Source organism: Lepus europaeus, chromosome 8 (genome assembly GCF_033115175.1).
Source record: "Lepus europaeus isolate LE1 chromosome 8, mLepTim1.pri, whole genome shotgun sequence".
Lineage (NCBI taxonomy): Eukaryota > Metazoa > Chordata > Mammalia > Lagomorpha > Leporidae > Lepus > Lepus europaeus.
The window spans coordinates 22206294-22231043 of record NC_084834.1 but is presented as its reverse complement, the minus strand read 5'-3'; the positions used below and the strand labels follow the sequence as shown (position 1 = coordinate 22231043).

General features: G+C 41.1%; 2 protein-coding genes across 2 annotated transcripts in view; one reads left to right on the top strand and one right to left on the bottom strand.

Annotated features, from left to right (window-relative positions):
- LOC133765234 (ATP-binding cassette sub-family E member 1-like) overlaps nt 1-24750 on the bottom strand; it is a 1116285-nt gene that overhangs the window by 318270 nt on the left and 773265 nt on the right. The window lies entirely within an intron of this gene.
- NPY2R (neuropeptide Y receptor Y2) lies at nt 18367-19515 on the top strand. Its single transcript, XM_062199050.1, has one exon. It carries the CDS (start codon nt 18367-18369, stop codon nt 19513-19515), a length of 1149 nt encoding a protein of 382 aa, XP_062055034.1.

The window sequence follows — 24750 nt, the reverse complement described above, 5'->3', positions numbered from 1 at the left end:
GTAAATAAGTAAATAATGGAGTAAAATGTGAGGGCAGGGAAGTATTCAAGAATTTCATATTTGAGACTTGCAGTGACACTATAGGTAAAGGAATTTAACTTAGAAGTGATATGTCAGGGAAGAAGGCAGGAGGTCTGTTGGATAATAATAACTAATATTTATTGAGAGCTTACTCTGTCCAAGTGTGGATCAGATCTTTAGTTCTAAGAGGTCTGTATATGTCATCCCATCTAATCCCCTTGACAGGGTTAATAGGTTCAGGACTATTATCTTTGTTCCACAGATGACGAATCGGAAGCTCACAGATTTGGCTCCAGTAATTTCCCCCAAACAGGAAAGCTAAGGAGCAACATACAGGTACTCAATCCAGGCAGACTAACCCTAATTTATTCACAGCTAATCGCCCCAACCACAACTACCTTTGTGTTATATGTGTGAGCCATTTGATAGGCAAAGTGCAACAAATTGGGGCTGATTTCAGAAATAAGAACTCACCTAGGAAATGAGATCAAGGGAAGAATTAAAAGTTTTGCATCCCTGACTCAGAGGGAAATCTACTTTTCTTAGAAGTTGGGAAGTACACCTTGTACTCAGAAGAGGAGGTGAAGAAAGGGAGGGGAGGCATGTTCAGTACAGAAGTAAGGTCCAACTGGGCAAGACAGTGATAGAACGGAGAGTAGGACATCAAGAGGAAAGAATAAGAAAGGAGAAGATAGTTTCAAATAGTTTGTGTATGCAGAGTAACCACTTAATAGGAGGAATATTTGGAAGACTAACTACCTTTTCCTGCCTCACCACTACATACCAACGTACAAGCAACATTTATTAGCATGCGAGCATAAGAGGCACCAAGTTAAATGTTGCTGATGCTCAGAGTCTTAAGGTCCAGTTGGGAAGATAGGCATCAATCAAGGTCTAAAATAATCACCTAGACTGTAAAATTTGTAGTGCTGAATGCGTCAAAGAGAGACACAAGGGGCTAAGAGCACTCTAGTAGGGAAAGTTGTCCTCTTAGCAGCATAAGAGACTGTGTCCCTTAGGAAGTAAGTCTCTAACTTCTACCCAGAGTTAATTAAGCAGAGATGTGTCCACAGGAATTTACATTAGATAATTGATATTGCGAAGATTCTATCAGGAGAAACAAAATGCATTTTAACATTAAATATGTATGAGCAATGGGAGGCAAATAATTCCCCAGCAATTTCTGAAGAACATAAAATGTCACTCTGAATAATTCAGATAAAATTCTCTTTCACTCATTTTATTTGTCCCTATAATTATTGGCATATTGGCTGTTCATCTATGTAAGTTCTTGTCCAAAGTGGCTATATATGCAGATTATTTCGGGAGTCTGATTATGGTAGATTGCATATTTTCCCCCAAGAGATTCGTTGGTGTTAGTGTCGGGGAGAAGCCCTGGCATCTGCATTGTGGTAATGGATCTCAGAAGGCTTTGAGGAAGGGGATGCTAATATAACCCTGGCGTGTACAATTGTTTCTATATTTGCATAGGTGTGTTTTCTCTACTATGTTTATTTCAGCATCCCAGCATTACAATACAGATTTCCTGTTCAATTGATTAATATTAGTATATTCATGATATAAATTATGATATACAGTCCATTTAACCAAAGGAGGTATTAACGTTTTCTATATGATCTTTCTGTTTCAGGTAAGCTTAATTAATTGGCATTTCCGAGCAAAACATCTCTTGATCAAATTTCGATGTGCTAGCAGAGAAAGATGAATGAATCTATCAAAAGCCTTACTATAGCTATTTTTTATGCTGCACAATACAGAAGGATCAGAAAAAGTGGATAGAGGACTGAGTGTGTAGCACAGCACAGGATTCTGTAACAGTTGCTTAGTTATTTGTGTGAGAAAGCAACTCAGGGAAAACAAAAAAAAAAAAAGTATAACAAATCTCCACAAAGTGTGATTTAGATGTTAAATGATGAGATTGAAGGTCTTACAATCATTTTTAAAGATCTAACAATAAAAATCGTAAGTGATTACCTGTTCATGTCAGTATGGTTTTCAGAATCTTATGAGGGTCATCTGTTAAGATCTAAAAATGGAAAAACAAAACTCAACAAAAATATCCAGCTCTTGCATAGTAGCTGGTGCCAAACATTCTTCTCTGCTTTGCTTTCCCTCCTCCTGTTTCTCCCCACTATGGGCCACTGACACCTCTGCGTGGATTACCTCTGAAGTTTTTCTAAGAGTAGGTTATGATGGAGAGAGGGGAGGCAAAACACCAAAGAGAAATGTTGGAGTTGTGGTGGTGGAAAGAAAGATGAAGGGGATGGACAAAATGCTGTCATAACTATTTTGAGCTGAAGTGGCATAATTATGCTTCAAAGGGACTTTGTGAAATTAAAACTGTCGATTGCATTTAAAGGAGCTTGAAATGGCCAGAGTATAGAAAAATGAATAGGAAGCCCAGAGACAACCAACCCTTCCATTAGAGGCACAGAAAAGGGTGATTATAGATGCTTGAAGGGGAGACTCTTAAGCAAGAATGGTGAAGAAGAAATAATGGAATCACACGTGGCTCCTGGGCCCCATGTAGATCAACTGAAGAGGATCTCTGGCGCGGGGTGACCCTTTCATTTGCGCATTTATAAAGCATTACAAGGAATTCCAGCGTGGAGCCCCAGTTCAAAAGAGTTAATCCTGCCTGCCTGCCCTCCTTCCTCTTCCTTGTTTCCCAACTAGGAGGGGCTCTCTGTTGTCCTTGTTACAGTAGGATAAGGCAGAACCATAAAAAGAACGCTGTAAAACAGAGGTAGGTGAATGCCAGCACATACAGGCAAACTTTTATCAAACTTTTTTCTCAGATAGATCCCAAGAGTAATTTCCACAGAAAACACCTCTCTAGAGTAGTCAAATATTAAGGCACTAAAATGATTAATTAAATTGCAATGTCTCTTCCTATATGAACAAAATGCTACACTCAGAAAAACACAGTTTGAAGGCAAAAAGTTTATGATATCTTCTAGGTCAAAAGAAGTACCTAACAGCATCATTTATCACGCTCAATAAATAACTCAATAGTCATTTATGTCCTTAAAAGCTTAATAAGCATTTAAGAAAAAAATGTAGATTTTCAAAATGTAACATTTCATTTTTAAATAAACACAACTACATGCTAAAATAGGATACAGCTGTCCCTAGTGGAACCTGTGCAAATCCTCACACCTTGAAATCAGTTTTAACACTGCCACTCTCATTTTCTACTCCTCAAGGACTTTTCACATGCTAATTGCTTTTTATCACAGCAACCACTAGAAACCGAGCTTCATAAAGATATTATGTCATTGAAAAACGTACAATGCAATGAATGTTAACACTGTACTAATTCAAGCTGTACTTTGCACAGTGTCTAATACGTGCCAACTATCAGTATCCAACAGATATTGAACAAGACTGTGCTCTCCCTTAAAGCTTCAAATGCCTCTGAGCACTTAGTGAATTTGCTATAGTGACCTGGGATGCCTAAGTGCAAAATTTGGAAACCATGAATTTAGCATCATCTGAAAATTTCAATTTTTCCTTAGGTGTTTCATAGTATGGCATTAAACAGTACAAACATGTATAAATAATCATTTGTCAATAGGGTTAAGTCAAATAGCAAATTACTAAATTTAACAAATAATTGATGGCAATATTGAACACTATTTTTTAAATTAAGTAATTTCCTTATGATATAAAGTATTACATTTTTTTCAGGTGAGGAAAGCTAAATGATTTTGTTGATTTTTGTTGACTTTCATGTCAGATGCTCTTCGCACTTTTAAGATGTACCTCTTATTTTATAGTCAAGGAAACTAACGGTAAGAGAGATTAAATGACACTTGCAAATCACATTGCAAGTGAACCACAGATTTAAGACAGTGCTCGGGGCCGCCGCTGTGGCTCACTTGGTTAATCCTCCATCTGCAGCGCTGGCATCCCATGTGGGTGCCGGGTTCTAGTCCCAGCTGCTCCTCTTCCAGTCCAGCTCTCTGCTGTGGCCTGGGAAGGCAGTGGAGGATGGTCCAAGTGCTTGGGCCCTGCACCCGCATGGGAGACCAAGAAGAAGCACCTGGCTCCTAGCTTCGGATCAGTGTAGCTCCAGCCATAGCGGCCATTTGGGGGGAAGACCTTTCTCTCTGTCAATCTCACTGTCTAACTCTATCTGTCAAAAAAAAAAAAAAAAAGAAAGATAGTGCTCCAGGTCTCCCAACACCAACTTCTTGAATTACTGAGCAATAACATCTTGTATAGAGTATAGGTCTCTGCAGCTCCTCCTGGGCTATCCTACCCAATGAAAATACCATTGAAGACATTTTAACCAAATATTGAAATTAGTTATCTGGGAGTTTTATGCTATCTTACATGTTTAAGTTTTAAGTCACTTTAAGTCAATCATAGGAGTAAAACCTGCAGCCTAGAAGAGAGAATTTCTTACTGGCATAACTCTCCCTTTTCACAAAGTAGTTTAGTACTGATCACCATGTTCATCCAAGCACAGATGCTGGAAATACTCCCCCTTCTCTCTTTATTTTTGCCCCAGGACTTCCATTGTCTAAAAGAAGGTCTTAGACTTTGCAGTCTCCAGGCTGCGATAATCCTATCAACTCAAGCAAAAAAAAAAAAAAATCATTATGGAATTTGAGAAACTATGGTTCTCTCTACCCCCTCCCCAGTGTGCCCCTTTAATGGGTGTATTAAATAAGCAAAGGAACAACAAACATCTAAAGTGGAGTAAAAAGCAAAGAGATGAGTGACAACATTCTTCTTGAGCCATCATCAATTCCTTCCTGGTCTGTAAAGACATGCCCTTCTCCCATTCAGTGGTAAGATTGAATCCTGTCCTTCCTGTGTAAGCTGACCTCAGAGACTTGTTTCACTAAACGATACAAGACAAGAGATGTTTTGGGGATTGGTGACATCATAACAGCTTTGAGGTTCCTGTCTGGGTCTCTTGTAGCACTTGTTTTAGAAGGAAACTTCTTTGGAAAATCCAAAGTTCTGAACCTACTACTCCGAGATTACAATGTGTGGAGACAGAGAAATACAAGCCATGTGTCAGCCTTTCTATTAACCCAACCCTGGCTCCAGACGTGACGGTACCATGTCTGGGAGAGAATCCAGCAGCTCCAGGCTTTCCTGTTGAACTACAGGGATCAGAGATGAACCCCTTAGCTTAGCCTCTCCTGAATTTGTGACCCACATGAGTGCAATAAAGTAATTGGTCAAAGTCAGTGAATTTTGAGGTGGTTTGTTAGGCAACAATAAGAAAGTAGAGTAGACTATCATGTGTTCCTTCAAGGCCACCTTGCAGCATCATATTAGGTGTATAAAGATCAACTAAATTGCCATATGTAGCAAGGATAACCATGACTTTTAGATTCTTTGACTGATGACACTCACGTATGCATTCACTTTGGGATTCTACTTCAAACCAGTTTTGCCACTATGCCAGTTATTAATTAATTAAATACATCTGGACATATATACATGTTCATTATATATTCTGCTTGAGAATCATGTCTTTAACTTTGGAAATTATACTTAGACATATGGAGACAAACGTTCTTCTCTAGGGAGTTCCACACAACTTCCTGTCACATTTCTCAGCCAAGTGCAGGGAGAGGACACTTCCCTGGAAAAGTGCTGAGTGCTGTGGACCCAAGGGGTTTGTCAGTGCCACAAAAGGCTCCTTACTGAGAGACTATGGATTGTCAGGTTTAGGGCTTGCTGGGTGGCTCCTTGGGGACCTGGAATTGCTTGTGTGGGTATATTTGATACATCTGTCTCCAGGCCTCACCAGCGACCCCTTCCCATCTCAAACCACAGTGGAGCTTCTCTGGAGTTGTTTGCCAATATCCAAAGGCAGAACGCAAGGGTCCAAGACCTTTTCCATCTAGCTCAGGTTTCCTTTCCTGCAGGAACTCTTCTTTCTTTTCTTTTCTTCCCCGCCCCCCAGCACCCACCATGCTTCCGAAGGCCATGTCTCATTTTTCCTGGCCCCAATCTGGCCTTGGCTTGCTTGGATAAAATTTTGTATGGCATAGATTCTATATTGTAATGATGTTCCATGCAAAAAGAAAAAAATTAATGAAATTGTAAATTTTATTGTTTTAATGTATATGCATGTTTAGTGATAGTTCCATCTTGAAATAAAATTTATAATTCATTTTTAAAATAAAAATTCACACAAAAGGTGTATTAAGAAAAACTTTGCATAGATTTCAACATGTTTGGTACCAAAATAAGCTTATTTAATTCAAAAGTTCCATGTACATTTTGAAATATTCTCATGTATTTTATACACAATATGGTCTCCCAGTACTGGGCAAAGTCAAGAAGGGCATCTATCTAGTTTTACATTGAGTTATTTTCCCCACAAAGCATTTCCTTGGTTCTCCCTACATACAAGACTCACATAAAAACCAACAAAACAGAACCACTGTTCCTCCTTGAGGTGCCAAATCTGCTTTGTCAGAATCCATCTGGACTCTGGTATCTATTTATATGCTTTGTTATTAAAAGTCTATATAAACTTAATGGCCTAGAAAAAAAAATCAGTGAGAGGTCTGTGTGTCACAGACCTGTGTGCACTTTGTCTAACATAGCACCTGTAACCAATTACACAACAAATATTTGTTTGGAGTAATTGTGGTTAATAAAAAGTTTACGTTGCTTTCATATACTTTTTTGCAGAAGAAGAGACTAATGACTCATTAATTACATCCAATTTGCATTATTCATTTAATGTTTTGAATTGCCATTTCACCATCTTCAAATTGATATGTGAAAACTATACAAAAAATTTTAGTTCCCTGTCTCCTAGGAGATATCAATAGTAATTTAAAATGAGAGAGCTTTGATTTCATTTGGACTCTTGAAAAAAATTAAAAATTAAATTTGTTTTGAGTGTATGATTCAAAAATATATATCAAATTATGTCTCTATATGCTACAAGGATAAACACTTATTAAATAAAATTGAAATTTCTAAAAGGATACATGTTTCCTCTTTAGCCATGGATTTTCTGTGCATGTTTCAGATAATCAAATGAAAATTTGCATTGATTAAATTCTGAATTGCACATAAAAATGTCCCTTCCTTTATTCTTCATTAAAATTTGAACCATGAATCATTTGCATTTAAATACTCTTTTAGATTTGGTTCCTTACCAGTCTCAATATCCATTTGGATGATCACTGAAAGATAAAAATCTCAGCAAAACGTGCATATGATGCTTAGAATTCTAATTACTTTGAATCCATGATTAAAAATCTAAAACAAAAATTTAAACCCCAAATCCATAGAAATAAAAATCATGGCAGAAGGTATTTATGCTCAGAGTAGGATTTAGCATACATTTTACTTTGAATGACAGCTGCTTTTCTTGAACAAGACACCTGCCTTCACAACATACTGTACAGAAAAATGTTAAGAAAATCTAGACTAGCTTTGTAAAATTCATGATTTGGTCACCATTGCTTATACATTCTCACTGTACTGGTCCATTCACTACTAATGAACCAAATTTAGGTCAGAAAACAAACCCAAAGTAGTGCCTTTTTCTTAAGAACAAAGTTGTTAGGTAGGATTTTTTTTTTTTTCAAAATTGCTTTTGTTAAAAAAAAAAAGACTTTTAAAATACTCTATTCATGTAAACTGGCTTCTGTTTTATATTTCTGCTCTACGTGGTCTCAATCTTAGCTGTTCAAGTGTTAACTCCCATGGCTTCTGCTTTTCCATGAAAGAGAAAATGAGCACAGATCCCGTCAGAAATGTGTCTAGAGGAGCAGGCATTTAGCTTAGCCGTTAAAACATGGCTAAGAGGCTGGTGTCCCATATCAGAGTACCTGGGTCTAGCTGGGCTCGGATTCCTGAAGGCAGCTCCACGCTAATGCAGATCCTGAGAGGCAGCAATGACTCTTGCTCCCCACATGGACGATCTGGATGGAGTTTCAGGCTCTGGGCTTCAACCCCCAAGCTGTCTTGGGAATTTGGAGAGTGAGCTGGCAGGAGTGCTCTATCTCTGTGTAATAGAAAATTGTTAAAAATGTGTCTACAAAAATGTGTCTACAACATATTGAGAATCTACATTAAAACCCAGTGCCATTAGGATATCTAGGTTCTCCAATATTTACTACAAGGGAATATTATTAAAATTTTTAGAAGAATTTAATAAGCTTAGGATAATATTCATTAAATTTATTGAACATTTAAATAAAGCAAGGAAAAAATACACTAAACACCATCACTAAATGTTCAGCTAGCTCAATTAGAATATTTCCTAACTAAGGACTTGTTTGGGGACTTTGTTTAGCCTAAGAATTTATTACACATCCCTTTTTTAGGTTCTTTGAGCTTCCCCCACACTACTGGAGTTTATAGAACTGCTGCTCTTGCGCTTGCTACCTGTCTCTGGGATTTCTTCTTTTCTGCTGGACCGAATGTCAGCACTTCAGTCATACCTGCCTAGAGCTACCAGCATCTCATCCTGCATACGTTGTGTGGACTCAGTGGTATTCCAAACTCCACAAGACCAGAAGTATTTACCATTTCCTGGAAGGAGCTTCTTGGCTTTCCTTTTCCTCCACTTAACCTTTGTGATTAAGCTGGTTGCAGTGTGAACTTGGCTTAAGGACAAATTTTAAAGTGTCTGGTTCTCATTCCTGTTGCAGTTTGTATGAAAGAAATAACCACTGTACTGTAAATACATACAAGATCGCTTATCACAGTTCTGTCTTTGACAACAATAACCAATCAGAATACAATCATACATTTTAGGACTAGGCAACCATTAAAGGAATGATATAGAAATGTAAAGATGTCTGCTCTATGTTGTTAAGTGTGAAACGCTGGAGGAAGGCATTTGGTGTACTGGTGTAACACTGCTCACACCTTACTGAAGTGCCAGGGTTCCAGTCACTGCTGTGCTTGCAGCTCCAGCTTCCTGCTAATGTGTACCCTGGGAAATAGCAGATGACAGCTCAGGTATTAGGGCCCCATCTCCCATGTGGGAGACCCAGACCGAGATGTAGCCTTCTGGCTTTGACCTGGCCTACTCCCAGCTATTGTGTGCATTGGAAGAGTGAACCACAGGATGGAAGAGTCTCTCTGTCCCCCCTCTCTCTCCCTCTCTCTGCCTTTTAAATAAAAAATAAATATTCTTTAAAATGTATTTAACTTTAAAGGAAAATGGCCCCAAAGCAAGGGTAGTGATGCTGGCAATTTGAATATGACAAAGAGAAGCTGTAAAGTCCTTCTGTAAGACTCTCACACACCATAAGAAGAGTGAGTGCAGTACCATACGATATTTTGAGACATACACGCACAGAATACAGTTTACATTGTTATAATTGTTTTATTTTTATTATTGCTGTTAACCTCTTACTGTGCCCAATTTATAAATTAAACTGTGTCACAGGTATGTGTGTATAGGAAATAACCTAGAAGATACAGGATTTGGTACTAACCAAGCTTCCAATCATCTACTGGTGGTCGTTAGCAGATAAGGAGGGACTACTGTATCTACCTATCACCTGTCTATCTATCACTTCCTTATTTATATGATCCATTCACTTAGTGTTTTTACTTTTAAAAAGCTAATTTGAGTCGAGGCTCAATAGGCTAATCCTCTGCCTTGCATTACCAGCACCCCAGGTTCTAGTCCCGGTTGGGGTGCCGGATTCTGCCCCAGTTGCCCCTCTTCCAGGCCAGCTCTCTGCTGTGGCCCAGGAGTGCAGTGGAGGATGGCCCAAGTCCTTGGGTCCTGCATCCCATGGGAGACCAGGAGAAGCACCTGGCTCCTAGCTTCAGATCAGCGCGGTGTGCCGGCTGCAGCACGCCGGCCGCAGCAGCCATTAGGGAGTGAACCAGTGGAAAAGGAAGACCTTTCTCTCTGTCTCTCTCTCTCTCACTGTCCACTCTGCCTGTCAAAAATTTAAAAAAAGAAAGCTAATTTATTTTACTTAAAATTATTATAACATTTAAGAATATTGAATTTAAATATTTAAAAATTTCTCTTAAAAATCATATCTGACAATCCTAGATCTAGATTTTTGAAGCATAGCTCGGTGATTCTGAGAAAACAGCCTCCCCATTCAACTAAGGCACGTGCTTTTGTGAGCTTATTGCTGCCACTAATCTCTCCTATCTACTATAATCAAGTTGTTGCTACATCCGTATTACAGGCCCTCACCATGTAGCAGTCTGAGATTGAGTCTGCTCTCTATTTGAAGAGTAGTCAGCATGGATTTTGGTTAGGTATAGAGTTGCCTTGAAAATTAAATGCTTGACACAAGAGCTTCAGGTATAAATAATCCTGTCTTATTTCAACTTAGATTGTTCCATATGTCACCACCAGGTCCCCACACTTCTGTCAGTATTGTAGTAGGATTTAAGGACATCCATTGGAGTGGTTCTTTGTGACTGTAGCACACAGTATATATAGCTTAAAGGATATTCATAAGACTTCAGTGCACAAAAGTGTCATGAGCTCATTGTCAAACTACCCTTAATAATGTGACACATAGTAAAGGGACTTTAATTTCAGGGGATCAATTTCTCATCCAATTCTGTACTGCATTAAAGCATTACTTAAGGAGGCCATTTACTCTTATTGGATTGTCAACCAGATGTCTGTGGGCCTTTGTAGTTCTTCTAAGACACACAAATGTCAATAAGGGAGTGAGGCAAATCTCCATATGGGCCTGCTAAGATACTTTCAAAAAGCAATTCTAAAAAAAGCAAAAAATGTTTTGTGCATGCAGTGCCAGTGAACTCGTTGATCTTCCAAAGCAATTGCTCTAAAGGAAAATAGTCATCTGCTTTCTTGAATTTTATTTTCTTATTTTGTGGTTGTTTTTTCCAAGCCCCTTTGACTCTTTGAAAGTTAGTTTATGGGTACATACTGCATGCATTACTCTTTGCTGAGGCAAACATATTAAGGAGCATGGAACATGTTGCAAAGAACACATGTGTGAACAAGGAATATTCCCTAAGGTCAGAGATAGCTACAAAAATATCTTTAAGTGGAACTGCGGATAACTCCTTGGATATTTCCAGCTTTGTTTGCCTTGTGCCTTCTCCATTGAAAAGCTGGAGCTGCTTTGTTGTATAAATAAATCCCATTCGCCTGTAAGCATACTTGTACATTAACTGGAGATCAATTACAGATCCCTCTGTTTAACTAATCCTGTCTTATCTCAAGTTAGTCTTACAAATGCAAGACTATTATGGCTTAGGAAAGCCTTGCTGGGACTGAAAACTCTTGAAGGGACCTTTTCATTAATATTTTGGAGAATATTTATTATCTTTTATAATAATTGACCTATCTCTGATCTTTTCTTAAAAAAATTATTTATTTGAAAGGTAGAGTTATAGAAGCAGATGCAGAGAGAGAGAGAGAGAGAGAGTCTTCCATCTGCTGATTCACTCCCCAAATGGCTGCAATGGCTGGAGTTGTGCCAATCCGAAGCCAGGAGCTAGAAGCTTCTTCTGGGTCTCCCACGCAGGTTCGGGGGCCCAAGGACTTGGGCCATCTTCTGCTTTCCCAGGACACAACAGAGAGCTGGATTAGAAATGGAGCAGCCAGGACTCTAACTGGCACCCATATGCGATGTCAGCACTGCAGGAGACAATTTTACCTTTTATGCCACAGCACCAGCCCCTATCTCTGATCGTTGAGTAGAGAAATAGGATATATAATTAATAAAAATGAAATCTTATTTTTCTGTATCTCAGAAAACTCCCAAGAGAACCGTCTGACCATCCTCATTTAAAACAGGGGGACGACATTGTGGCTTAAACCACAGCCTGCACAATGGCAACCCACATGGGCACCAGTTGGAGTCCCAGCAGCTCCACTTCTGATCCAGCTCCCTACTAATGCGCCTGGGAGAGCAGCCGAGCATGGTCCAAACTTGGGCCACTGCACCCATGGGAGACCAGGATGAAGCTTCTGGCTCCTGGCTTCCGCCTGGCCCAACCCTATTTGGAGCCATCTGTGGTTGGTCTTTTGGGGACTGAACTAGTGGATGGAAGATCTTTTCTCTGTTCTTCTTCTGTCTCTGTAACTCTGCCTTTCAAATAAATAAATAAATAAATCTTTAGTGAAATAAGCCAGTCCTCTAAGGACAGATATTATGTTTTTCTTGTCTAATAGAGTACCAGAAATGTAATGTATTGGAGTGTTGAGATTCCATGATTACTTAGAGTCCTTGTCTCTTGTGTTGAGGAACAGTGTTTTTGCTCTTCTCTTCATACTATTTGTTAAACTCTTAGTGTACGGTTAACTATACGATCACTAAGTAAACTGAAAATAGAGCTTTGTAGAAATTAAGAGTGGGAATGTGAGAGGGAGGAGGAGGAAGGGTTGGAGTGTGGGCAGGATGGAGGGTCGGGAGGTGGGGGGGAAGTGTCACTATGTTCCTAAAACTGTATACATGAAATTTGTGTAACTTAAATAAAATTTTAAAAAAAGAAATAAACGGATGCGTAGAGGGGAAGTAATGGGCCAATGCCCCAGCACAGGATGGTTAAAGAAAGACTTCAGCTGCCAGTCTGTTGGGTTTCAGATTCCTGACTTGGAAGACTCCAGTGCTTCTAAAAAAAAAAAAAAAAAAAAAAAAAAAAGTGTAAAGGAGAGAGATCGGCTGTACACTTCTAGGAAAAATAACTTTTGAATAAGGAATTTCTGGAGGGAATAGCCCTGCAGCTGTGTGGATTGACCCCATTACCCTTCCGCGCCTACCCACTAACAGGAGCGCCGCAGGCTCCCGCCTGAGCAGCGGGCTTGGCCACAAAGGCATCAGCTCGAGGAGCCAGGGCACCTGCTCCTTCCTGGCCACACCAGTGACTTGGATCACCACCAAAGAGCTGCGACCCGGAAGTCAGCGAGATGGAGAAGGCAAGGGAGATGGTGTTTCATTTGTGAACTATGGCTGTCCGCCTCCTCTCCCTGTCCCAGCTTCTGCCCAGCGCCAGGGCGCACAGCGCAGGCGGTCAGCTTTCCAATCTCAGTCCGCACCACCCAACGTAGAAACGTTGCGCGGACACCTGTTAGGAGAAACGCTGATCGCGGGCAAGAAGCCGGATCTGAACTTGCTTTGCCTGTAGAAGCGCTGCAACAGTGCCAAGGAGCGCCGGCGCTGGGCGAGGGTGCGGAGGAATGGGCCCCTGCGCCGTTTTTCCGTGGCTCTGCGCGCATCCAGCTTCCCACTTGTGCTCCTACACAAGGCAGCCACTTCAGACTGGGGGTTGTGGGTCGAGGCGCGGATATTTAGCCTCCCGCCGGCCTGAGCCCCGGCTCGTCTCCGTTCCAGCGACCGCAGCTCCCTCGCCCCCAGCCTGGTCTTCCCGCCACGCCTTCACATTCGCCTTTTCCCCCGCGGATTTGGGGAAAACGGAGTCCTCGCTTGGAGCATCTCGAAACTGAGACGCTGAGAGCAAAGGGAAGAGAAGGAGGTAGGCGTGGTGCAAAGGCTAGTGCCACCCAACTTGGGGGCCACCAGGGGGAGCGGCGAGAGTGGCATCTGCCGCGGTGGGCACCTGCCGGGGGGCGCCGAGCTGCCTTCCAAGCCAAAGCGGGCAGCGGAGACGGTGGGCGCCGTTCCCCGCTCCCTGGCCACGGAAACTTCCCGTCCAGCCCCATCCCCTGCAGGGCCAGAGCCGCGCAGCTTCCGCACCGACTCCTGGGCTCCGAGGGAGGGGTTTGCCGCCCCTACCCCCGACCCTCCCACTTCGCCCGCGCAGCTCCGAGGCTCGGAGCGGCGCAGTGCGGTGCCAGCGCGCTCGGCCTCAGAGGTCGGTGGCAGAGCCCAGCAGCGCCAGCCTCCCGGCGGCCGCTCGCGCTACCGGCTGCCGGCTGCCCGGGACCCTCAGCGCAGGCAGGAGCGCGCTTGCCTTTGGAGACCTTGGAGAGTCTGCTCTGCGTCGGCGGTCTGGGTAATCATCGAACCCACGGACTGCACGCTTCTTGCTTCCACGTCCCTGCAGAAAGGCCAGGGCCGTCTGAGTAAGTCCAAGTCCTAATTCTGATTCACCTGCTCGGAATGTCCCAAACGGAGCGCTCTCGCGTCCTAGGACGAACGCATAGGGGAGGGCTTCATGTGTGCAGGGACTTTCTGCAGGTTTACCTGGAAGGAAGGGGGTTGGGGCTACTGCCATCCCCAGTGTCCACTTTTGTAAGGATTTACCTTTCCTACTGAACAGTGGCTCTTGTTCCCTGTCCTGGGCTGCCCACTGGTGAGAACACACGGTGGACAAGGAGGAGGTGGCACTAAAAGCTCTGACCATTTTAAACCCAACACAAGATAGCCAACGCTATTTTCGAAGGAAGGCCAGAAGCTCAAATACACAGAAGAGAGGCATTCCCAGCCACTTTGCCGAATATTTTCAGCTTTGTACTTATTAGGCAAATATCCTATCTTGTTTGTAGCGTTCCTAAAAGTTTCATCCTCCTAGCCCCACACCCCACCCCAGGACTAAAAAATGAACGCACATGTAGAGTGGTTGGCACCGTTTCTGGGAATTTTGCCTGGGAAAAAAATTCCCTGGAAGAAATTTCTCCTTAAAGTGTCCAGCTCTATTTAGCTAACGTGTGACAATATTGTTGCAGAAAAAAATAAATAAATAAAACCATAGATTTAAATATGTGGTTAAAGCATCAACTGCTCTCTGCCTCAGGTTATTTGAGCTTTTTCCGAATCTCTGAACAGACCCCTGAAATCCATTTCCTATTCCACAAAGAAGCATTTCTATAACAAAGTCTCTAGAGATTCACCTGCTCAAGAAAACTATACCACTCGTAGTTCTCCTTAAATGTCGTGAATAATGTGAGTGTCACATTTAACTTTATTTCAGGGAAGGTTTTTCCCTTGTCTGCTCGTTGTTTTATTTTTGTGCTTTTGAGTATTTAATCAGCAACTTCCTCTGTGTACCCTCTTCTTCCAGTTTTTCAGAAGTGCTGTCATTAAATGATGCATTCTTTGCTCTGAGTAACGCATTGACATGGTTGAAGGCCACAAGTATGCTTAAAAACTAGTAGTGCCCATATGCTAATAGCTTGTAAATCAATAATTCTTGCAGAGAAGTTTCCAATGAAAAGCTTTGAAATAAAGAAATAAGACTGAATAGAAAGAGCAAAATAAATCAATAAATTAAATATACTCCTCTTCTTAATATCCTCCAGTCTCATGCTTCCTCTCAACTGAGTCGGCTACAATCTCCAAACTTTGACCTTTGGAGTCTTGTGAATTCTGTTAACGACATGTCAGATTGACTAATTGTGCTTCGTAAAGGCAGTCTCTTCCTTAGTCTAAGGGAAATGGTATGGCATGTCAAATAAATATACACTCCGAGATTTGAATGCTTCTTTTCAGTTTTCTCTAGTTCCTAAAGAATGGAAGAAAATGGGAAAGAGGACCCAGACTCCTGGGGACATTCTGTTTGAAGTCCATGCTGAGAGAACTAGACTGTACCAGTAAAGCAGACATAGGACATGTGTACTCCCATGTATGTGCAGCTGGGATCCTGGGGTGGGAGTGGGGGACAGGTGTGGAGAAATAAAAAGGAACAGAAAGGAAAATATAATTTATAATAATAATAACTCTTGAGATAGAAAGATTTATGGTGTAAACTGACGGACAATTTAAAATATTATGTTGGGAATTGACTCAAGAGGGGCTTAAGAGCAATTTCAGGATTAGGAACAAGAAGACAGGCATCAGGAGGTCATGTCACAGTGGTTACCTTCAGGGAAGGACAGGACTACAAGTATACTCTGTATCGAATAGCTGACTTTGATTCTTCAATGAGATTGTGCCTTCCTCTGGAGTCACACTTGGTTTGTCACATCATTCAGTACTTTGCGTGCAGTAGATAGTGTGCTAGGGATTAACAATGGATGAAGGCCATCCAGTTTCTGTCCTCAAAGAAACTGCCGAGGTGAGGTGGACAGGGAAGCACAATTGCAGTGTGGCATGTGGCACCTCCAGCCCTAGAAGTGAGCACAGGTTTTGGAGGTAAATGAGAGACTTCCCTGTTCAGAACAGGGAGGGCTGAGGGGCATGAGAAAGGCTGAGGTGTCATTGGAATTGGGAATAATTCAGAATGACAAACACGTATCAAGAGAGATGAGGACAAAGAGATAGGCAGGGATGATTTCAAGAAAAGTCTTGAATGGCATACTAAGGAGTTGGGATTTTCGTAGGCTAGTTATCAACTTGTGGGTACAGACCTTTTAATGAAAGAGCAAATTAATGTCAGCATGCTTTCTGCACAGAATGCAAAATAGAATCTATTCAAGAGTGTAAAAAGAGGAGAGATTGGATACTGAGAACTGGTTGTACAAGTGGCTGAAGCTAAATGTTGGGCCTGCTCAGTCATTAGCAAGAGCAAGGAGTTGTCACCAACTATCACCAGTTATCACCGGTTTTATCCAGCTTATCACCAGTTTACACCAGCTTATCACCAGTTATCACCTGCTGGAGGGACATGCAGGGGAGGACCCAGGCATGAGGGCCTCCCACTGACCCAAACTACGCAGAATCTCAATGACTTGGCAGTGTGAACATTGTCATCTGCAAGAGTAGGCCCTCTGTGGTACAGACAGAACAGGGCAGGGCAGGGTGAAGAATGGAGTTGGGGCCAGGCAGGCATAGCCAGGCATCCTCTGTGGGCTGGATCAATATGACTCACCTACCCATGGAGCTAGAGGCAATTATGATTAACAAACCTCAGCTTATTAAAAACTCATTCAAAAGAGGTTCTGAATTAATAGTCTTTTATGATGAGTGTATTTGAGAGGTCCTGCCACTAGGATGTTGGCCTTTGAAGGTTTTTCTATAGACTTCAAAAAAAAGGCCTTTACACTCGAAATCACTGTATGGTTTTATGCAATATCGAGACATTGGGAAAAATAATATGACTGCCTTGGAATTTCAGACAGATCCTTTTCATGCCAGAGTAGTCTTTGTCCAGGCAAGAGGCAAGCGCCTCTGATTACGGGTACTGTTCTGTTGCTTTTCTATCCAGAGCAAATCCTAGCTCAAGATGGCTTTTTTAAAGTTTGCTTAATGCAAATTTCAAGAAGCATCAGCATCTTGATGGGAAACCTGTTTATCTGTGAGTGAATGAATGAATAAGTGAAGGAAAGTGAAAGGCAACAGAAGAGAAGTGGGAAAACTAGTGGAGTAATTATGGGAAGAAACTGAAAAGAAGGAAACCAGTGTGGTGGAAATGATAAGAGATAAGGAAGAGAGGTCGTAGAGAGTCTGAGAGGTCTCTTGTGTGTGGGGGCTGAAGGAGAGGGGACAGCCTGTTTTCTTTAAATTTTAGGAGACTTAACCATTGGGACAACACTGGTTGAAGATGGGCACAGAGAAGGGAAAAAAAAACCTGGAACAACTGATGAAGAAAATGCCAATACTTGTATATTTACAGCTTAGAGGGAGATGGGGTTCAGACTCAGGATTGCTTTCCCTATAACTTATGTAGAGTTCTGCTGTGTTAGGTAGAAAGTCAAAAAATCAGCAATTCCACACTGGCTGCAGATTTTCATTCCCAGCACATACCCCAGGAAAAAAAAAAACAGCTATAAAACACAATCTGCTGAGTTTATCTTGCATATTTTATGGTCCCAAAGTCCAGGCACCAGGCTCAGGGTTTTAATATTTGGCCCTTTCTTATACAGTTTGTACTGTGTATTTATCCATTTAAAGCAGTCAAGATATTGAAATAAATTTTCCTGTCTTTATTTTGAATTAACGCATAGGGGCTGGTGCTGTATCATAGCGGGCTAATCCACTGCCTGCAGCCTCTGCATCCCATATGGGTGCCGGTTCAAGTCCTAGTTGCTCCAGTCCATCTCTCTGATAATGTTCCTGGAAAGCAGTGGAGGATGGCCCCAGTCCTTTGGTCCCCAGATGTAGTTCTAGCCTCCCTGCTTGGGCCTGGCCCTTGCAATTACTTGGGGAACGAACCAGCAGGTGGAGGGTCCCCCCCCCCTCTCTCTCCCTCTCCCTTTCCCACTTCATCATTCTGCCTTTCAAATAAAACAAATCTTTTTTAAAAAGCTAAAACTTTTGAATCCATTTAGCAACATTCACTGAAATTGTAACTTTACTGTAGTTGGGACTATGTTCTCCTGTTACAGTAACATTTCAGAAATCTGTTTAGATTGATATATATTTGTGAATAGACTTATTAAGGACGTTATACTAAAATGTTATGTTCTGTGTAATCTTCGCCGATCTGTGTGTGGTATACCTTTGCCTCATCCTGGTTCCATATATATGTATATTTGCAATTTCAGGTTCTTGTCCTTCTTGGAGGCCGAGAGAAACTGTGCTGAAAATGGGCCCAATAAATGCAGAGGCTGATGAGAACCAGACAGTGGAAGAAATGAAGATGGAGCCGTATGGACCAGGGCAACCCACTCCTCGAGGTGAGCTGGCTCCTGACCCTGAGCCAGAGCTCATAGACAGCACCAAGCTGATTGAGGTTCAGGTTGTCCTTATTCTGGCCTATTGCTCCATCATCTTGCTCGGGGTCATTGGCAACTCTTTGGTGATCCATGTGGTGATTAAATTCAAGAGCATGCGCACAGTAACCAATTTTTTCATTGCTAATCTGGCAGTGGCAGATCTCCTTGTGAACACCCTGTGCCTTCCATTCACTCTCACCTATACATTAATGGGGGAGTGGAAAATGGGTCCAGTCCTATGCCACCTGGTGCCCTATGCCCAGGGACTGGCAGTACAAGTGTCCACCATCACCTTGACAGTCATTGCCCTGGACCGACACCGATGCATCGTTTACCACCTGGAGAGCAAGATATCCAAGCGCATCAGTTTCCTGATTATCGGCCTGGCCTGGGGCATCAGTGCCCTGTTGGCGAGTCCACTGGCCATCTTCCGAGAGTACTCACTGATTGAGATTATTCCAGACTTTGAGATTGTGGCCTGTACAGAGAAGTGGCCGGGCGAGGAGAAGAGCATCTACAGCACTATCTACAGTCTTTCCTCCTTGTTGATCCTGTATGTTTTGCCGCTGGGCATTATATCTTTTTCCTACACTCGCATCTGGAGCAAACTGAAGAACCATATCAGCCCTGGAACTGCTAGTGACCACTACCATCAGCGAAGGCAGAAAACGACCAAAATGTTGGTGTGTGTGGTGGTGGTGTTTGCGGTCAGCTGGCTGCCTCTCCATGCCTTCCAACTTGCTGTGGACATTGACAGCCAGGTCTTGGACCTGAAGGAGTACAAACTCATCTTCACAGTATTCCACATCATTGCCATGTGCTCCACCTTCGCCAACCCCCTTCTCTACGGCTGGATGAATAGCAACTACAGAAAGGCGTTCCTCTCTGCCTTCCGCTGTGAGCAGAGGATGGATGCCATCCACTCAGAGGTGTCCGTGACATTCAAGGCTAAAAAGAACCTGGAAGTCAAAAAGAACAATGGCCCCCATGACTCTTTCACAGAGGCTACCAACGTCTAAGGAACCTGGGGTGAAAATATGCAGATGGTTCCGACCAACGCTGTATGCATGGTTGATGAAGTCTCGCAGGTGCATCCTGATTTCCCATTTTAAGGAAGAAAAAAGTATATATGAATAGAAACATCTGCAGTGTAATTCCTGGAGAACAGTGGGCAGAGTGTAGGTGGAAATACTTGTATTCAAAGATAGGGCAACAGAGTGGTTTAACCACAATTGCTGGAATGGTCGTTTGAATTATGAGTAAAAGCACAGAGAAATACATGTGACTACTTCTCACATTGAAGGAAACTGGAACAAGCAATTGACATTATCAGCATTGTCTAAAGGTGTTGTTAAAGTGGTTGACTCTCGAATCACACTGGGACCTGGGTTGGGGATGCTGGGTAATCAAAGCTGTCCCTCCTCTGATGAAAATGCTGCTGAATGGAAGTTTGTGTAGGCAGCCACGGGATCACCTTGGGTGTATTTTGGTTTTATTGTTTCTTCTATAGAGAGAGTTAATCAGAGAATGCTGTACGCAAACATTTCAGGCAAACTGTTTGAATGCCTTCCAAGAAATAAACTGGAAATGTGCTGTACTCATATAAATTAATATATTGGCAAGTGATGGGAGGAATCCTGAACTTTCAGTGAGCCACTTGTTCTTAAAACCAAATGCATGTTTGGTGAGAATGTTCAACTCAGACAAAGACTAAAATCCTCAGAATTATAAGAAATGTAAACAATCATTTAATTTCTCATCTCAAGTTATGTCTCCTTTATATAGATACATTTAGATAACAAATATACATACAACTTATTACTTTTAATCAGTGCCAATTGTCATAACGTTTGAAAATGTATGATTTCTCACATTTTTCCTATGTTGGAGCTAAGTTTGTCTGCACTATAAACTAAATCAGACTATAAAAATAGTTTTTGTGGGATTTTATAATATTTCATGGTTATTTATAAGAAAGTTTTGCACAAGTTCATAGCTCTTAAGTGTCAACAGAATACTGCATTTTTCATGAACCCAATCTTGATAACTTGAACAATTTAATTTCATTAAAATGGACCCAACTGGTAAGAAATACTGGAAACATTGTATTCGTTCCAACTTGCAATATCCCATTTCAACCAATTCCACACAAGATATTTATCCTGTTTTCAAAATAATTAGCTATATTTTTGACTAACATGAATATATACATATAAAATTGAGCCCATAAATAGTGTAACAAAGATGATACAACATTTTGCATTGAGTGATTTTATGAATATAAATTTCCTTTCCATCGTATCCAGCCAAAGATGTTTAAAACCACATTATACTCATTAAAAATAATTCAGATATTAAAATAGATGTATTTGTTTTGATGTAACTAAGGAGGTTTCACTGTAGTCATATTTTTGTAAAATAACAGAATTTATTAATATCCTTAAATTTTAAATAAATTCAACAGGAGTGTTATATTTAGCTACAACATTAATTTTGTGAACTGAAGAACTTCATTTTATGGATATAGTTTAAATTTATATTATGGATCTGTCACATTCCTTCCCATGGTAAAAATAAAAGACTAGTCTCAAAGTGAACTGTGGTATTGAAATACTGAAAACAATAGATTAGGTGGGAGACAAATTAAGAAGGAAACAAGAAACCATGTATGGCTGTTCTATGTCATGTAATTACATAATTTATTTTTTCTGTCAGACTCAGTCTAACTATCTAAAAAGAAGCTTTTTTCTCTTTTAAATGGCAGTCACTTTGCTTAGATTCAAATCGTGGTTAAAATTGCTCCCCCTGCTCCACCACTCAAGAAATGTTGCACTGTAAGGAATGTATATGCTACTGTATCACTTGTTGTGGCATTAAATTATTAGAATTATTGATTCAATTAATATAAATCATGATTAAATATGTCCATTCATTAATAAAGTATCTTATTATGTAGTGATTTCATTGTTGAAATAAAAATGGGGACATTAGAGAAATTGCGTGGAATCTTCTGTCAGGGTTCTTATCTGAGACTGCAGTTTTTGATGTAACTGAAAAAGGAAAATGAAGGTGGCTGCTCCACAGTTAGTAGAGTTCTCTTTCTATTCTGTACCTGAACCTGTCAGGGGATCCACTCCTACAACTGCAATCATAATCCTTATTCTGAGTGCTCCAGAGTCTTTATTTCTAAACCGCACCTTTCAAACTTGTATCTCTGTCAGCTAACATCACACGTCTTCATAGGTGTCTCACTAGGAGGTCGAATCCAACACATCGGAAACAGAACCCACTGTTCTGATGCACAGCTCACCTGCCCCACCTCCCATTCATCTTCCTGTATTTCCTGCCCCAATGGATGACACTATACAACCCAGTTCCCAACAACCTTTTGTTTCAGAGCCACTCTCGAATTTTCCATCTGTTAATTCCACATATTGGATGAATTCTCACATCTGGTTGTTGTCTTTTCAGACCCCTTATATTGCTCATCTGGATTAATTAGTTTAGTAGCTTCCTAACTAAACTCTCCATATCTCATTATTTCCCCATCCAATACAATTTTTACCTGCTAGCCAGAGTGATTTTTAAACAACTCATCAATGTCTCCTTCTAATTCTTATGATAAACTCAAAATCTTTTTATTGCTGGAAGACTGTTTAGCACCAGGCTCTACCCACGTGCTTTTCTCAAACAAATTCTCTTTTACTTCAGTCTGGGCTATTGGAGTTTAAGCATCATAAGGGCAGGGGACAGGGACTATCTTCACCAATGTGGTATCATAGGTACTTGCAAGTCTTGGCACCAAGCTAATTCTCAATAAATATTCCTGAAGGAGATTGAGTTTCTGAGGCAAAGTAAATATTAAAGCCAAAATTTGAAGATAGATATGCAAGGTTGAAAATCATATACTTCTCCCATTTTTTCATAACATCTGGGAAAGTAAGGTTTTAGCTGTATGGGAGTTCAGAATAGACATTGGTTCAGGATTATATTTGTTTTGTTTTTTGATGGTCATTAATGGTAGGTACTTGCATGTGTAGAAAAGACTTTATGCATAGACTTTATTCACGGCTCACTCGAAATTATCTGGAATTTTGTCACCAGGTAAGAATGAAGGTGTTAGTGAAGTGTACCGATCACATTTCATATAACTAGAGGAGCCATTGCAGATATTTCTATCAGAAAGTGATTTAATACAGAGAATTAAAAATCTATGAAACCAGAGGAGCTGGAGAAATGAGGATTATCAAGAGTCTCTACTAGTACTGAGGAAACCAGGACGTGCAAAATCAGAGGAAACTATGACTAATGTCTCTATAACTTTAACGTGATTGATACACACAAAGAAGCATGGATTTATCAGTTAAAATTATATTGCCTGCTGCTAAGCCTACACCCCTGACCACCTCTACTCAATAATTACTTTTCTTTTGCTTTCCAAAATTCATGTAAGTATCTTCCGTCTGTGAAATATAACTCAAACTCTGCCATCAAGGAGTTGAAGAAACTTAGTTCCTGTGTTTCTAGCTATAAGATGCATGGGGGACATGGAAGGAAGAACGTGGTGCTCGGTGCTGTCACGTTGTCACAAGTGGGAGGATTGCCCAAGTGGTGTTACCTAGGGTTTCAACCACATCCTCTCCCCAGTGGCTCTTGAGGTTCTTCAAAGTGGCAATGATGTAAGTTGATTATATGATCTTTCCTTTTTCTCTCTCGTTTTTAGAGCTTTATTTTAGTTATTTGAAAAATGAGAAAGAGAGAAGGAGAGACAGAGATAGATCTTCCATCCACCAGTTCACTTCTCAAATGGCCACAATGACCAGGGCTGGGCCAGGCCAAAGTCAGGAGACAGTAACTTCATCTGGATCTCCCAAGTGCGTGCAGGGTTTATAGCACTTGAACCATCCACTGCTGCTTTCCCAGACACATTTGCAGGGAGCTGGATCAGAAGTGGAGCAGCCAGGGCTCGAACCTGTGCCCATATGGGTTATCAGCATTGCAGGTAGTGGTTTAACCCACTGTAGCACAACACCAGCCCCTCTTTTTTTTCTCCTATCGAAGCCAATGTGTTAAAGCTATTCTTTAAAACTGCCCTGTTAGTGTAGGTAGACTGAAGAGTGAAAGACAAACGATGCCTGTTGTTCCTATGATAGCTTGATTGGAATAGAGGGAAAAAAGGAACCCAGAGAATTATACAGACTTGAGCAGGACGTTAAAAACCACAGAAAATTCTGCATGAACTTCCTAGGATGAGAAAAAGTAGATGATAACATCTCAGACAGCAAACCATCTTTAAAATTTTCAAGTTAATAAGAGATGGACTGTCAATATATATGGCCGAAAAGACCAAAACAATTGTTTTTTTCCTTAAGAGAACAGAGCAGTTAACCTAAAGATAGTACAGAATGCAAACGGCTTCATATACCCAACGACATTAAACAGAGGTAGGAATTTTATCAAACGAAAGGTTACTAGGAATTGATTTGTGAGAATTTATACACGAAACTTGTCAGACTGCTGACCTTTTTCTGCCTGGGTACACTGGATCTTCAGACTCCTCAGTCTCTCACGGGTATGGGAGAGGTTACAAGATGAGGAATCTGCAGGTTGTGGCAAATCATGCCATGTTATTTGCACATCTTCCCCCTTTTGTAAATTATAGAATAGGTAGCTGAATGAAAATAAGTGAACAGGTCTAACTCTTTTCCTCACATTGTACATTATCTGTGTGTGGAACCATCAGCCATCGAAAAGTGGCTATTAGACTTTTCCCAAATGACATACTCATCTCCAACATGTAACTATCCATCAGTAACTATCACTGGGCTTTGGGGCGGTGTGGTGAGGAGGAAGAGTACACTCTGGAATGTAAACAAAATGTTCTGAATATAGACAGTTTGAAAAAGTTCCTTGGTGAGTGTAACTTATTTCTCCAGTTCAGCTGACCATCAGTGACGACAGATATCCAACTGGTGGTTTTGACCACCAACACATTTTAACAAGACTGGTATCCCTTCGGATAGAATCATCTATGGTTTGCCTCTAAGGACATGTAGACCCGTGGAGGGCATCCACGCAGCACCATCGCTGTTTTCTGGTGTACATCAAAATCTTATTTCCAGAATGGAACTGAGGAGAAACAACAGGATTCAAAGGATACATGCAGAGTTAGGGCTTCTGAATACATTGTCTGCATTAAGTTGGATTCCAATACCATTAGTCAAAATAGATCTACACAATACACTGAATTCTGT

Excerpts from the sequence above, each read along its gene's own strand:
- NPY2R (XM_062199050.1), top strand. The coding sequence starts at position 18,367 with ATGGGCCCAATAAATGCAGAGGCTGATGAGAACCAGACAGTGGAAGAA.